The sequence below is a fragment of the Alosa alosa genome, chromosome 17, assembly GCF_017589495.1.
Source record: "Alosa alosa isolate M-15738 ecotype Scorff River chromosome 17, AALO_Geno_1.1, whole genome shotgun sequence".
NCBI classification, from domain to species: domain Eukaryota; kingdom Metazoa; phylum Chordata; class Actinopteri; order Clupeiformes; family Clupeidae; genus Alosa; species Alosa alosa.
The window spans coordinates 17,474,855-17,492,066 of record NC_063205.1 but is presented as its reverse complement, the minus strand read 5'-3'; the positions used below and the strand labels follow the sequence as shown (position 1 = coordinate 17,492,066).

The 17,212-nt window shown below is 39.1% G+C and overlaps 1 protein-coding gene across 1 annotated transcript; it reads left to right on the top strand.

Moving 5' to 3' along the window:
* The first annotated feature begins 2,026 nt into the window (after nt 1-2,026).
* Nucleotides 2,027-9,165, top strand: LOC125310661. Its single transcript, XM_048268292.1, has 6 exons — nt 2,027-2,222; nt 6,444-6,782; nt 7,309-7,404; nt 7,987-8,051; nt 8,393-8,497; nt 8,842-9,165. Exons 1-6 carry the CDS (start codon nt 2,111-2,113, stop codon nt 8,950-8,952), a joined length of 828 nt encoding a protein of 275 aa, XP_048124249.1. The 5' UTR covers nt 2,027-2,110; the 3' UTR covers nt 8,953-9,165.
* The last annotated feature ends 8,047 nt before the right edge of the window (nt 9,166-17,212 follow it).

Sequence of the window (17,212 nt, the reverse complement as noted above, 5' to 3'; positions counted from 1 at the left end):
GGGCTCATGTTAACCCATTCCATGTGCACACATGTACATAAACAGATACACACGCACACACATACATTCACAGTAATCATACGTGTGACACATACTCACACAGTAGACATATGTACGCATGCATGCACATGCACAAACACACATACGCAGGCAAACACACAAGCACGCACACACACACATAAACATAAACGTGTACACGCACACATGCACACAATTCAAGAATTTCTCAGAATTATGAACAGGCAAGATGGGGGTGGGGTTGTATAAAATGAATTTTACATGTGAAATCTATGAACTAATCATGTTTTGGTACTTGTTGTCTAGCAGATACCAGTGAGAACTGAGTGTGGATTATGCAATTTAGTGAGACAGTTAGAATCATATAGGCCTTTCAGCGTGATTTATTTTTGTGGAAAAAATGTGCTGGACTGGGCGGCGGTCATATTTTGTACCGCTCTGCGGTACATCTAGTTATAATTGTAACAAGTTAACATAGCTGTTCATGTTATCTGGCTACCATGTTATCATGCTACCGTTGCCCAAGCCATTTAGTAGGCCTTCAAAGTATCATGGTTAAGTTTTACAAACTGTTGGGGTCAGATGACGTCTGTGTTATGCACCTGTGGTTGCTCACGATAATTGGGTCACGTGGTGTTGGTGGCGGCAAGGTTCATAATATTACCTGCTATGTGTTTTTGTGAAGGAACAGAGAGGGGTGATGGGGGAAGCCTTACTTTTTGCTGACCGCATTTTGATGACTGTTGAATGGAATAAGCTGTTGTAGAATACATGAAAACTTGTGGATTTTAAGAACTGGATTTATTGACGTTCATGAACTGATACTGAGCTGTGTTGGATATTCTGGAGATGACTGTTTTCTACAATAAAGGAACTTAACTTTATCGCTACTGGAAGTTATTGAACAGCGCGTCGGGCAAGTTAGCCTCCCCTACTCAGCCTCTCGGCGACCAAAGCTTTGAGTCGTCAACACAAACATTTCACTGAGGTTAGGCTGTGGCCGCCCCTACCTGAAGTGTCTGTAGAGGCACATGAACATGAACATCAGCAAATAAATCAAATAAAAATGTTTTGCCTAATTGTGTATCCTTTTGTCCAGCCTATTCTTTCAAGAATTCAGTTCATGAAACACAGGCATTGAAACGCACACAGCAATGGGCAGGAGAAGTCTATAACGTGTCCATATTTTACACAAAATTTGCGCACAGGGAGAGTCAAAACTCTTTAGGCTTATTAACGTTAATGTTGCTAACACGTAAACATGGGTTTGATGTTTTTTTTGATACTTTACTTCCCAATTTTTAAGTTAGTGCTTCTCCTGTGGCGCAACAGGTTCATGCCTATAAATTGCTTTATCACGCCTGAGCAGTTTCTGTGGAGTTTTACCGACAAATGGTATTTCAAGGTAATTGGTAACTGGGGTGAAGCTGAGAAGAAGTGGTACAGTGGTAGAGGGCAGATATTCAATGTATGTGTTTAAAAGTCATTAGTCCTTTTGGTTCTGTCTCTAGGAAATGACTACTGTAGTCAAAAGGGGCTCAGCCAGACCTGCAGCCAGAGATACACACACACACACTCAGGAGATCACAGAAGATTCCAGTGTAAAAGCAGGAGTACGACCAACCAGACCTCACAAAACAAAACGCACACAGCCACATCAGCCACACGTTACAATGTTGCTATGCTATGTCATCTGTCAGATTGCAAATTTGTTGCTCCGATCCAATGTGACCGTTCATTTAAACCTCACAAAGAGTTTGGCAAATTAATATGCAAGCATAAGGGAAGTTCAGAAACTGGTGTCAATGGGATGCTTTCCAAACGGACCTGCTGGTTAGGTTCACCCAGGCACCAAGGAAACTGTTTTTTAAGCAGATGATGATGCAACTGATGAACACTGTAGAGGAAGTTGCTACATTTCAACCAAGTCCAAGTAGAGAACTGAAAGTAGCATATCTCTCATTTACACAGTTATCACCTCAGAGAAAAGAAGTGTTAAGAAGATTTTAGTGAAAGCTATCTGCCATCAGAGGAATCAAGGTGAAAATGAACAACCAAGAGAACCCAGAAGTGTGAAGAGGAAGTAGGAAACATGTCTGATATAGTCAGTGATGTTTGTGTGATTGTGTCTTTTGTGTCAAAACCTCCTCTGAAGATGAAGCTCTGCCTCAGTGTGCTTTACGCAGCTCTGCACATCACTGTTGGTGAGTTCTAATATTTCATACTGAGAGTGTGCAGGTGTGTCTATGTCTAATAGATGGAAAGTATGTTTTAATACAGTAGATTTGGATCATACACACGTAGACTATATTGTGCGTGATCAATCGAGAGGGTTATGAGCCTTTTCATAAAAAGCTTTAGGATTTTGCTCTTGTATTTTTACATGAAGTCTGAGGAAAAGTTATTTAATGATGAGTAAAATGAGTGGGTTTATCTGAAGTAACCTATCCACACATGCTGCTCCACTCATATGGACATAGCAGCATATTTATGAATGTTCAAAACAGAACTGTCTTCAAATAGTACAGCCTTCAGCTTTCTTTCATCTTTATTTAGGAAATGTTGGATTTCATCAATGTTTATCCTTATGTGCAATTTATGTGAAATGTACAATGTGGATTAAATAAGTCGGCAGTTTCATGCAGCTTGAACAAATTGGCACTATTTGCACCCAGGTGTCAATAGCCAATAATGCTAACCAGAGGGGATACACCTGGGTGTACATAGCATGGTAGATACAAACACCCTGGTGTTTGCAGCAATGCTATTTACTCCCAGGGACATACAATATGCATTATGCAATAGTATTTAGCATCAGAGTCTTGATCTGCTGCAGGAAGGACAACGATGAGGAGGTGTGCTACTTGCTAGACATCATGGCTCTGGGGCCAAACTGTTAATACATTCATTTAATATATGCATTTAAAGACCAATTTATATTAATTTGCACAGATTGGAGGGATAATTACTCTCTAACTACTTATAGATTCCAGCTCGTTTCTTGCCTTTGTGTAGTGCATTTTCTTAGTGTGTTCAATACTTTTTTCCTGTGCCATTCCACTTTTTTTACTCATAACTCTACTTATGGACATTAATGTTTGGATTATTTTATGTGTGTGGATTACATAAGTTAATACTAATGTTTGGTGATAATTTCATGTGAATAGCCTCATTGGAAGTATACTTACTGAAAAAAATGTTGGCCTGTTCAATACTTATTCTCCCCGCTGTAGATGTGATAGTGATGCCACTGAACCGCTTTTTGTCCATTATTTCCAGTGTCTGGTTCTATAAAGATACCAGGTATCTACAGTAATTCAATTGTAGAATACTCAACCCCAGAATGTTATACAGTATGACAAATAAGAGAAAATCATTAAATGCGTACTTAACTGGGCTGCCTGAGAGGGTATATAATACCTGATTCATTTGAAGCAGTTTTTGAGATTTTATATTTTTTGAGAATTTCAGTTATGAGTCTGTAAGTTGAATGCCGAAAACTTAGACAGGAGAATAAGAGAGATAACAAACCAGAGATTGTATACATTCGTTGATCATCATGAATCATGAAATATAAAAACACAATATTTTTTTGTTTGAAAATAAAACACAACTCTCATTCTAAATGTTATCAAAACATATTTTAATCCCAAAACTTTATGAAACTAGATGTACCGCAGAGCGGTACAAAATATGACCGCCGCCCAGTCCAGCACATTTTTTCCACAAAAATAAATCACGCTGAAAGGCCTATATGATGCTAACTGTCTCACTAAATTGCATTATCCACACTCAATTCTCACTGGTATCTGCTAGACAACAAGTACCAAAACATGATTAGTTCATAGATTTCACATGTAAAATTCATTTTATACAACCCCACCTCCATCTTGCCTGTTCATAATTCTGAGAAATTCTTGATTTGTGTGCATGTGTGCATGTACATGTTTATGTTATGTGTGTGGGTGTGTGTGTGTGTGTGCGTGCTTGTGTGTGTGCCTGCGTATGTGCCTGTGCATGCAAGCGTACATATGTCTACTGTGTGAGTATGTGTCATACGTATGATTACTGTGAATGTATGTGTGTGTGTGTGTGTGTATCTGTTTGTGCACATGTGTGCACATGAAATGGGTTAACATGACCCCTGGAGGCAAACATATGGAAAAAAATGGTCATCCTAGTCCCTACAGTTCTCAAGGTATTCACAGAGAACTGTGTCTGCCCTACCGTCCTTTCGGGGGGTCCAGTCCAGCGGGGGGGGCTACAGATCAAAACAAAAAACGACGGTTCTTTCAGTGTCCCGGGAATCCTTGTTGGTGTACGTCACTAAATGTACACATACATTATTTTATTGTAAGGCCCCCCATGAACGAAAGTACACAAAACTTGGCATGCATTCGGAGGGTGTCATAATGATCCTACACTTTTAATTTTGTGCAGTTTTGACCTTGTCAGCCAGAGATATTGTGATGAAAACACCTAATTTTTTGCTTTTTAATTTTTAACTAGGTGGCGCTATACATGAAATAAGGGTAACACTTTATAATAACTACACACAATTCATCATTTATTAAGCCTTCGTTACTTATTAGTTAATGGTTTGTTCATCATTAGTAATTTCTAATTTATCATCAGTAAAGCATTTGTTCACACAGTTATACATAGTTTGTTCATAGTAAATAAGCCTAAATCTAAAATATGTTTATACATTATTGTTAATACTTAATACATTATGCAATAATGTTTTTGATTAAGTAATATTTTCATTATTTAACGGTTGTTACATACACATGTGCTAATGATTAGTTAGGGTGAGGATACATATTTTATAAACCACTTCCTAATACTATAATTCATAATTAACTCAGAAGTTACAAGTGGTTAGTTAATGCTATTTTGCGAGCTCATCTAAAGTGAGGACGTTTTATGCCTCGCAACACATTTACAAATGAGTTATAAAGTTTACACTTGCATTTATTCATTTAGCCGACACTTTCACCCAAAGCGACTTACACGTCAATGAAATTAAAGGGCAAGGCCACATTGGTGGACGCCGGGGTTTGAACCCCCAACTTTATAGGTTACTGCATATTAACCCAGCTCCCTATCCACTACACTACCTCTGCCCAGTGGTATTGTAACAGTAAATTCAAAAATATAATATAAATATGTGTGTTTACTATGAACAAACCATTTTTAACTGTGTGTAAACCTGATTTACAGATGAGAATTAATGTAGGAATAATGCTTTACAAACGAAGAATACAGCATTTAATAATAGTTTACAGATGTTTAATAGCAGTGTGTAGTAGAAGATAACAGAAACTCTTGCATAATTGTGGGCATTTCTATCTGGGCCAAGGTAGTGTAATGGATAAGGAGCTAGACCAGCATGCAGTAGCCTGAAAAGTTGGGGGTTCGATTCCCGGCTTTCACTGTTATGTCAATGTGTACGTCACTTGTCTGCTAAATTAATTAATGTGAATGTAATCTTTACAACTCATTTGAAAATGTGTTGCAAGGCATAGAAAGTCCTCACTTTAGGTAAGCTCACAAAATATCATTAACTAACCACTTGTAACTCATGTTAATCATGAATTATAGTATTAGGAAGTGGTTTATAAAATATGTATCCTTACCCTAACTAATCATTAGTGCATGTGTATGTAACAACTGTTAAATACTAGAAATATTACTTCATCAACAAAATATTATTGCATAATTTATTAAGTAACAATAATTCATGAACATATTTTAGATATAGGCTTATTTACTATGAGCAAACCATTTATAACTGTGTGTACAAATACTTTATTTATGAGAATTAACATAGGAACAATGCTTAACAAATGATGAACAAAGCATTTTGTAATAGTTTGCAACTGGTTTATAATAAGAAAATGATTTCATTATAAGTGGTTGTTTCATTACTTATTAAGTATAAATCATGTACTTACAAACATATTTTTTGGATAGGGTTATTTACTATGAACAAACCATTTATAATTGTGTGAACGAATGCTTTACTGATGATAAATTATGTATGAACAAGAAATTACTAATGATGAACAAACCATTAACTAATAAGTAACAAAGGCTTAATAAATTATGAAGTGTGTAGTTATTATAAAGTGTTACCGAAATAAGTGGTAATGGGATGGGTTGACATGCCCCCTTAAGACCAACATTAAGTGTTCAGTGTCCCGGGAATCCTTGACGGAAATTTGGGCATGAGAAAAAGAAAAAAAAAATCTGACTAAACCTATATGACCGCGGGTGCATGTCAGTTAAGGTGAATTGCAGGCAATCATTTTGCTCAGGAGTGCGTCGCTGCAAAAAAAAACAATGTTTCATGGGCACTATCAAATCACTCATTTTGTGTTCCATAATATAAGGTGTGTTTGTGTACTATGTTTTTTCTGCAGGTTGTACAATATCTGATCCAAAACATGACACCATCACCAGATCCCCAGGAGAGTCTGTTCTCCTGCTCTGCTCCTGTACTGACCTGCACACTAAACCTGATGAGATTCGGTGGAGAGGTCCTAATGATAACAAGAAAGAGTTTTATAAGTTGACTGGAAATCTGAAACCAAAAGTAAAGAAGCGTTACCGTGTTAGAGTCCAGACATTCAGTGACACTTCTCCAGGAAACGCATCCCTGCTTCTGTCTAACCTGACTGAAGAGGACCAGGGAGAATACATGTGTGTGATCGAAACCAATAGTAGAGGAGGAATCAGAATAATCACACTCATCATAAAAAGTAATCATTTTCATTTATATGTAGCCTTTTGTCTAATTATCATGTCATAATATAAAGTGTCACTGTCTGAGGTTCTCATGAGCAGGAGAAGGAGCTGGAGATGATTGTATAATATCTGAACCTGAAAATGAGACCATCACCAGATCCCCAGGAGAGTCTGTTCTCCTGCTCTGCTCCTGTACTGATCTGCAGACTAAACCTGATGAGATTAAGTGGAGAGGTCCTAATGATAACAAGAAAGAGTTTTATAAGTTGACTGGAGCTCTGAAACCAAAAGTAAAGAAGCGTTACAGAGTCCAGACATTCAGTGACTGTTCTCCAGGAAATGCATCCCTGCTTCTATCTAACCTGACTGAAGAGGACCAGGGAGAATACACGTGTGTGATCAAACACAATGAAAGTGAAATATTCAAAAGGATCACGCAATGTTAAAAGTAACCAGTTTTATTTCTATGTAAATTTTTGCCTAATTATCATGTTATATTATAATATAAAGTGTCACTGTCTGGGGTTTTCTCATGAGTAGGAGCAAGGGCCGGACTCTTCAGCATTGTGTTGATTATCATCATCCTGCTGGTGGGCGTGCTGGGGACAGCTGCAGTCATCTACTGGAGATACAGAAGTAAACACATCAACATACTGTACACACCAGGGGGGCATTCCAAGAATGTAGATTACTGATAAGCCTGGATAAATTAAAGGTAGGGTGAGTGATGCTAAGCTATTTCTAACACGTAACTATTAGTAACATTCAGCGAATATCTCCTCACAATCTGCTAGCTCTACATTCTCTGAGAACACTACAAAAAATGGTTTTCGTACACAGCCCTGGCTACCTGAAGTGAAAACAAACAAAGTGGGGGCAGCCTGTGCCCCAAACAATAACAAAACACTGTGTAGAGTTTCTCAGGGAGCAAGTTATCTTGGACATAAGAGTCTGCAAAGAAACATGAACAAAAACAAACATGACGTCATCCAGCATCGCTTACCCTACATTTGACTCAGAATAAGTGGTCGACCTTTAAGCTTTGAGTTAACCTTTGAGTTAATTGTAGTAACCCAGTTCCTTGGAATAGCCCCTTTAACAAAGAAATGACAACACATCACATGTACTGCATGACAGCTTATATACACATGATAATACATCCACATAACAAATAATGTACACGTGATAACAAATATTATTATTATCCTGCCCTCTAAGAGAGAAGAAATGAACCATCAGACAGCAGAGGGGAACACTCAGGGCAGGAACAACAGCAGAACGAGGTGAACATCTCCCTTACTAACTTACCATCACACACAGACACACACACACACACATGGACACGGACACAGACACGCACACACACACACACACACAGGCACACACACACACAGACACACACATGGACACAGACGCACACACACACACACACACACATCCTGTGTTCTGAATGTAAGTTCTAAATGCAAACACAGGCATAGATGAATAACAACAAAACATTTATTCTGGGTTTCTCAACAATATTTCAGCAGCACTGGAGTTAGAATGGTGGTGAAATTAGAGAATCAGCTACACTCATGTGCATGTGTTCAAAAGTCATTCACTCTGCTGTCTGTGTCTCTAGGATGTTACTTACACCACAGTAGTCCATGGGAACACAGCCAGAGCAGCACCCAGAGATGCCAACACTGAGGAGGCCACGGAACATGCCAGCATCAGAGCAGACGGAGTACGTATAAGTATTAGTATATACTCTTTTGAACCCGTGAGGGAAATTTGGTCTCTGCATTTATCCCAATCCGTGAATTAGTGAAACACACTGCACACAGTGAACACACAGTAAGGTGAAGCACACACTAATCCCGGCGCAGTGAGCTGCCTGAAACAACATCGGCGCTCGATGAGCAGTGAGGGGTTAGGTGCCTTGCTCAAGGGCACTTCAGCCGTGGCCTACCGGTCTACATGTACAAACAAATTTGTACACCTCCACTCAAATCATAAATTTGCATGTCCATCTGCACGCAGAGATCTGTGTGCATAAGTTGATTTTTACTTTATTGGATCTTTTAATAGGATGTGACCTACTCAACTGTCGACCATGGAAACAGAGCTACACCACCCCCCAAAGAGATCAACACAGAGGAGAACACGGAATATTCCAGCATTCGACTGGACAGAGCCTGACAAACAGAAGTAATGTGAGAAGTGGCGTCTGTCTTCCCAACAGACACAAAATGACTCTGAATCACTGTGACTAAATTATTTGGGGCTTGACTGTACTTGCCATTTAGGCCTATTCTTAATTAGTTTCTGTTTTTAACCAATCTTTTTGTTCATTTCATTGAAAATTCTGTAAAATTATGAGTTATTTATGATCAGTGTGGAATCAAGAGTACATTAAATATAGTGTGCATATACAGAGACATGTCCTGAGAATAAAAGATTGAAGAGAGAAACATGGTTGTGTATATTAATATATGTGTGGGTCATTAACTACAGCCTGCTTACTTATAAACAGCTTTTGCCAGCTCATTGTGTTAGGAACATATACAAGCATGTGATAGTTTTTACATTTGCATTTATTCATTTAGCAGACTTTTCATCCAAAGTGACAATTCTATTACAAGGGACTACATTGTCCCCGGAGCAACTTGGGGTGAAGTGCCACTTAATTGAACACACACAGGAATTGAACCCACACGTTTCATGTCACATTTGGTGTCTTATTATAATCCAATGCCATGAGCTGGGGCCTTTATCTTATTAGCCCATAGCTTGGGAAATTAGCTTATTTGTCTTTGTTACAGCTGCTCTTAACCATAACATACAATGGAGGCAGATCACAGAATTAAGGTTAACCCAAAAATATTTTATTTAAAGTAATCAAAGATAATAAATATATGTATTTAAATGTCTAGGGGAAAGAAAGATAAATTAAATGTATGCATGCAATGCCTGTGTCAGTAATAGAAAATAAAGAGGTTGATAAAGAGATGGTGGAAGAGAAAATATGCCCCAATGGCATCCAGTGGCCAAAATGAAAGATAGTGCCCAAACAGAGAGTGTGTAGAACCCCTTAAACTAATGCCGTTGACTTATGCCAGCAACCATTTCACTTTGATAATAAACTACATTTTGGTACAACATATATAGAGCAGGAACAACGGAATTTGGCTTAAGCAGTGAGGAGAAATTTTGTGCAAAGTGTCAGCCCCTAAGACTGTGACCCTTGTTTAATGTTGAATGTCAGAGTAATTACATTCCAAAACTTACCTTAATGATACTCTACAATTTATAAAGGAACACAGTTTAAAAAGAAAAACACAATACATCAGATGGATTACAAGAAAAGACTATTCGACGCTCGCTTCTTTTCTAAAACATATAATGGGCTACATTACATATTTCAGGCCACTAGATGGCGGCATTTCACTTCGGGCCTGTTTTGGATGTAAAAGCAAGCAGTGAAATTGCGTCATCTGATGGCCGTGCAGCGCAATAGCGCCATGAAATATTTAATTTAACAGGAAATTACAGTAGAACTCTTGATTTTTTCTTACTAATTATTCGTGTAATCCCTCTGATATATTGTTTTTCTTTTTAAACTTCGTTCCTTTATAAACTGTAATGTAATATGAAGATATGTTTTTGAATGTACAGTTATTATTACTCTGACAAGTAAGGGATAACGGCCACGTGACTCATGGAGAAGGGGAAATGCAAAGCACTCCCCGTCACGCAGCGGCAATTTTCTTCTTCCCAAGACTTCCTCCAAAGATTTTCCAAATTCTGTTATTTTTGCTGTAAATATGTTGTACGAAAATGTAGTTTGTTATCAAAGTGAAATGGTTGCTGGCATAAGTCAGCGGCGTTAGTTTGAGCACATAATTGAAGTTTTGTTTAAATTGGTAAATAGTGGTGGTGGTTGGGTACGCTTTGCTACTCTTTATTGGTCACCTGCATGCTTAGTGTGTTTCTTTGTAGCGTGTTTGTGTACACTCTTAATTGCGTGTTTGCACCACCCTTTGCTGTGCCTGTGTGTGACTATTTTTGTACAGGTAAATTGGTGTCTTTTCTGGGCGCTTTCCCTCCCTCCAGTGGCCCACCTGACACACAGACTTTCTAATGAGGAGACACAGCACTCCAAAAATCCTCCATTCATGGGTTTCATCAGGTCCTTTTCCACAGGTGTATTAATCAAGCACCATGCAGTCTGCATTGATAATTAAGGTGCTTGATTTTATACACCTGTGGAAAGGGACCTGATGAAACCCATGAATAGAAATGCATGCGGTTAGTTTGTAACGCCAATATGGCCGTATGTCCCACCCCTTCCTCGGCAAAACGTCGACATGTCAATACATTGAGCCAATCATGTGGTGTGATGAGAATATATTAAGCCAATCATATGGTGTGTTGTGAAGACATCGTGCCAATCATGTGTTGTGAAATCGGATGCCCTATGAGTGCCCAAAAAGCGTTGCAATATGGCCGCCGAGTGGAGGGACTTGCTTAAAAGGACTTTGGTATAGTATAGTATTTCTTGCCCCTTTTTACACAAGACACATAGGCTGTATCTGGCTGTAAACTGTTGTGATTGTGCTTAACTGGAAACTACTTATTTATTGAACTAAATGTATTGACAAATCTAATAAAGTACATATATTTCACTAACTATTTCCCTTCCAGCAGTTGATTTCTGTTTCAAAAATGTCAAGAAAAGTTTGCATGAACTTGAATTGGGTCTCTGCTCTCTCCGTCCATTTAAGAACTTGTGTCTAAGGTGTCATAATTGAATAGGGTATTTCCCAGTCTCCCTCTGGGTGGCGTAGTCGGGTTCCTTTGCGTGACTTCGGGTCCCCAGTCACACTTGTAATCCGGCAGAAAGAAAAAACAATATTCTAGCCTCTGTACCTCTGTGTCAGTACATCACACATTTAATCTGACTGTTTCCTACGAAAACAACAGGATCTCAGCTTTCTATAGAGTAATACAAATATTTGATGGTAAGCCCCACAAGAGGTGGGAACAATGCCCTCTGAAGCAGGCACTGTGCAATTTCAGGCAAAACCTGGAAATTGGTATTGAGAATTAAGCTGTTAAATACCCAGCCACACACCTCTACAGGTGTGCACAATAACTAATTGACACCGCCAGGTCTGCACTGCCCGTGCACTGACTACACAGAACCTGATCGGGCACCGGGGGTTGCAAGTGCATTGAGCTAAGCTAGGCTAACAGAGTCAGACTGAGTGTTTGCACGCACAGAATGGCATCAAAGTTTGCAGAGGGGTAACAAAAAGTGGTAAGCACCACATAGCTGAGAACATTTTTCACACAGATGTGTGAAAGTTTCCTGCCCGCTACCCAACCACCACATCTCACATTTATGGTGCAGTGGTGGACAAGAGCTGCCAATCACGAGAACCAGATACACATTGCATCCTGAGAACAAACTAAATGTGACACTATAACAGTATAACAGATACCCGTTGTTCTCATAAACAGTCATGAATATAAAGTAGCTCAATTATTACCAATCCTATAAGAAACTCAAAGAAATGACAGTTCGGAAAGGTCTTCCTTTGTTATTTAATACACAACATGAGGAAAAAAAAATAAATAAATAAAAAAAAAATTATATATATATAACTGTATGCAGTCAGTGTCACCAGTCCCTGGTCCCATCCTAATGGCTATTTCACGCAGAGTGGACTTTGGCACAGGTTTGGCTAATGCAGTCTCATCTGACTAAACGAAAGTACATTCCCACAAAGACACAGCCGGTTTCCCATGAATGGATTAAGCCCAAACCTGGACTAAAAAGAAGATCTTCATTTAAGGGCTCTTCTAAACTAGGACTATATAGGACTTAGTCCATGTATGGGAAGCCTCCCACACAGTGCACAATGCCACAGACAGCAGTTGTGTCTGGGACAGATCTATTCAGTGGATCGGCTACAGACCCGCCAGTTCAGTTCAGGTTGCATGTTGATTAGGCCAAGCGGCGTCACTGACAAAGCCAGTCAGGGACAGACAAGTATGTGTATCTGTGCTGGACCTGGCCCAGGTCCCTGACTCAGTCATTCTGTCTCAAATGAGAGCCGCCTGACTGAGTGTGATCATGTCTGCCCCGAACACAGTAAGTTGGCAGTCAATCCAGACCAGGTCCACAAACTCCTGAATCGCCCCCTAACAGTCAGCCACAGCACGGATACACATACTTGTCTGTCACCCACAGCCCACACCCACAATATTTATTTTATTTGTGCAGTTTTTAAAATAGTCTAAACTTAAAGGAGTCGTAGGATGCAAATAAGTATTGTATATTGTTCTCTAATGTTAACATAGAAGGTATGCAAATTTGGTCTGTCAAACAAATGCTCAGATGTTAATTCCCATTTATAACCCTAGAATCAGGCTGGAGAATAAAACGGTCCATTTGAGCAGATACTTAGCGCCCCCTTGTGGTTTTCTTGTCACATATCTCTCTCTCTCTGTCACACACACACACACACACACACACACACACACACACACACGCACACACACACACAGAGTTGTGAAGACTAATATTTCAACTCTCCACAGCAAGGAAAAATGAGTAATATGGCAAGAGTCAGGCAGTAGAAGCTTGGGATGTTACTGTACTGTATAATACAGTGACTTTGTGTGTTTATTTATGTTTCTTTTTGCTTTGTGTAGAGATGTTTCTCTTTCTATGTGAGACGTGAACGTGTGTCCATTTGTGAAGAGGAAGTAAATATGCCTCATCAGTGATGTTTGTATGAGTCTTTTGTGTCAAAACCTCCTCTGAAGATGAAGCTCTGCCTCTGTCTGCTTTACACAGTTCTGCAGGTCACTGTTGGTGAGTTCTAATATTTCATATGCGTGTGTTTTTGTGTGTGTGTGTGTGTGTGTGTGTGATGGAAAGTGTTTTTAAATATTTAGATCATACACATGTCGCCTGTATCGTGTATGTTACATGATCAATCGTGTGGGTCATAATTGCTGTAATAATGATTACACTGTCTACGTCATAGGTATGCACTGTACTGATCAATGATCTGTAAGAAATGCCTGGTACAGCGCAACCTACAGCGTCTGGAATAGACGCCTAATAGGCTAGATTATGCTACAGTGTATCTAGTGTTTCACACGTCATTAATTAATCAATAAATAAATTTTAAAAAAAATGGTGTCCATGAAGACATTTCAACGCAGTAACGCAACAGTATTGTAACTAGTTACTTTCCATAGGGAGTAATGAAGTAATGTAGGCCCCTAAGGGATTAGGCTATATTTTTTCAAGTATGCCATCATATTCTCCACTCTCTCGAGGTGGCTTGGATGATGTGTAAGCCTAGATGATTGCATCGTCTGCATAAAGTTGACAGCCTGCTTCTGGACAACATATTGGCACGCCATTTATAGATAAACTAAAGATTGTAGTATACATTATCAGAATAAAGATCAAACACAATTTTGTCACTATAAATGTCATCAAAAATATTTTAATCCTGAAATGTTCTTAAAATATTGTACTTTCCACTGAGACGAGATGTTCACCATGACATTTTATGCTTTTTGTTTTGTTTTGGGGCATGCACAGTATGTTTGTTGTCCTGTGTGTAAATAGCAATCATTTTGCCCAGGAATATCTGTTGCATGAGCACTATCAAATCACTAATTTTGTGTTCCAGAATATAAGGTGTGTTTGTGTACTATGTTGTTTCTGCAGGTTGTATAATATCTGAACCAAAATCTGTTCTCCTGCTCTGCTCCTGCACTGACCTGCAGACTAAACCTGATGAGATTCAGTGGCGTGGTCCTGGCGAAGACAAGAAAAAGCTTTATAAGTTGACTGGAGATCTGAACCCAGAAGAAATGAAGCGTTACAGTGGTAGAGTCCAGACATTCAGTGACAGTTCTCCAGGAAATGCATCCCTGCTTCTGTCTGACCTGACTGAAGAGGACCAGGGAGACTACATGTGTGAGATTGAAAGCAATGGAAGTGAAAGATTCAAAAGGATCACACTCAACGTTAAAAGTAACCAGTTTAATTTCTATGTAGATTTTTGCCTAATTGTCATGTCATATTATATTATGATATAAAGTGTCACAGTCTGAGGTTTTCTGATGAGCAGGAGCAGAAGATGCTGGAGAGGGTTGTATAATATCTGAACCTGAAGATGAGATCATCACCAGATCCCCAGGAGAGTCTGTTCTCCTGTCCTGCTCCTGTACTGACCTGCAGATCAAACCTGATGAGATTCAGTGGAGCGTTGTCACCAGTGACGAGACAGAGTATCGTGAGTTGACTGGAGATCTGAACCCAGAAGAAATTAAGCGTTTCAGTGGTAGAGTCCAGACATTCAGTGACAGTTCTCCAGGAAACGCATCCCTGCTTCTGTCTAACCTGACTGAAGAGGACCACGGAGAATACATGTGTGAGATTGAAAGTGGAACCAGAACAATCACACTCATCGTATCATACTCAGGTAAAAAATAGTACAGTATTTGTCCATAACATTTTAAGATTGCATGATTCCTCTTACCATTTCTGAAGTTTACTGGTTGTCCTCACCGTAGAACATTCCAACACCACAGAACTTTTCAGGATGCATTTATTCATCCGCTTGGCTCTTTCTGCGCTTTTTGTGATGGTGGGAGCAACTGCAGTCATCTGTTCTTCATGCAGAGGTAAACAAACATAAGACACATACACACACACACACACATACATACACATACACACACACACACACAAACAAGAGATTGTGGGTTATCAAACTCATGATTTTGATGTTGCTACGCGATGATAATCAACTTTATAAACGTTGTACTGTATCTACAGCAAAGAAAAATGGGCAGAAAGCAAGAGGGTACTAAACAGTATAATCAAAGATGACATGAGGTCAGTTATGATGTGGTTTTCCATACATTGCATTTCTGTCTACCATATTCAGTTTTATAATTAGAGAAGCTATTTATTCATTTAGAGACATTGTTAATTTATTTATTATTGTCTCCATAGTGTGTGATGAACTCTGTTGGAGTGGACAGTAACCCTGCTTGACCAATAGGCTACAGACCTGGACACTTCAAACATATTTTAAATATTCTGAATATTGAAGCTTCTAGCTGAACTTCATGCTCACAATGCCATCCAGCAAGAGCTGATTACTCTATGCTTAGTGTATTTAGTTATGTACAAATGCTTTATGCAAACAACTTCTATTATTATGGATAAACATGCATTTCAACTATGATTCAACTATTTAAGTAAGATTTTTCTACTAAAATGGTAAATGGACATTTCTTCTCATCAGAGTAGAAATGACACAGACACAGATTCTCCACTAGCCACGCCCACTAATCACTCCCCTGAGTTTCTTGCCTGATTGACCTGCACCTGTGTCCAATCAGACTCTCTCCTGATTTAAACCCCGTCTCCTCTTGTCTGTCTGCTCCAATACCTCCATGGTCTGCTCTCATCTCGGATGGCACAAAGGACACCTGAGTGTGTCTTCTCCTCAGCCGGACTCCTCTATCCAGAAGATGAATTCCTCTCCTATTTCACCCCCACACCTGCTCCTGCATCTTCCTGGTCTCTTCCTGTGTGTGTCAACCCCTCTGGATCCTGTTTAGTTATGTTTTCAGATCTTTTGTGCGTTGGACTCTTTAGTTACTTGTGAGAGAAAGTGGAATAGAACATTATGTCCAATATTCCAATATGTGGTTTAATGTTCTGCATTTCTCATTCAGTGTAGTCCACGTGAGATGGGATGACCAACGCCATCTCCCGTCAGCCTGGAAGGATACTTAAACCCTAACTATTTCCTTGTCTAGTTAGAGCAGCTGATGGATCTTTAGGTGATGTCATGCTGTCTCTCCTTTCATGCGCATCATTGTAAATAAACTCTGTTCCTGATTTTTCATACTATTGGTCTGACTGGGTCTCTATTAAATCTATGGTATCAAAATTACCATTAAAACCTTGGATTTGTTGTGTGTTCCGGGTGTAAAACCCGCTAGGACTTATTACTCCTTCGTTAGCTCCTTTGAAATAAATCCTGACATGTTTTAGAATTTACTTCCCTGTCCTGAGTCTGTGTGCCCTGACAAGAGTCATCTGATGTTTTTTTTTTTTTTTTTTATCACAGCTAAAGAGATGACTCATAAAAGTAAAGCTTAAGGCTGCAGAAAGAGATGGAGAGAAAATAGTCATGCTCCATACCTGCCACATTACATACTGTAGTGCAATACTGGGCAATGACAGAGATGCTAATCTAAGTATTATAAGTCAGTGTAGCATCAAAATGAGGTTGAAGCTGTTATTTTAGGGTAAAAGAACTACATTGTGTTGCTTTAACACATCTGGTGTATTAGTGTGACAACTAAAACAGACAGGTTTCAACAGATAACTCAAAAGCGACTTGAT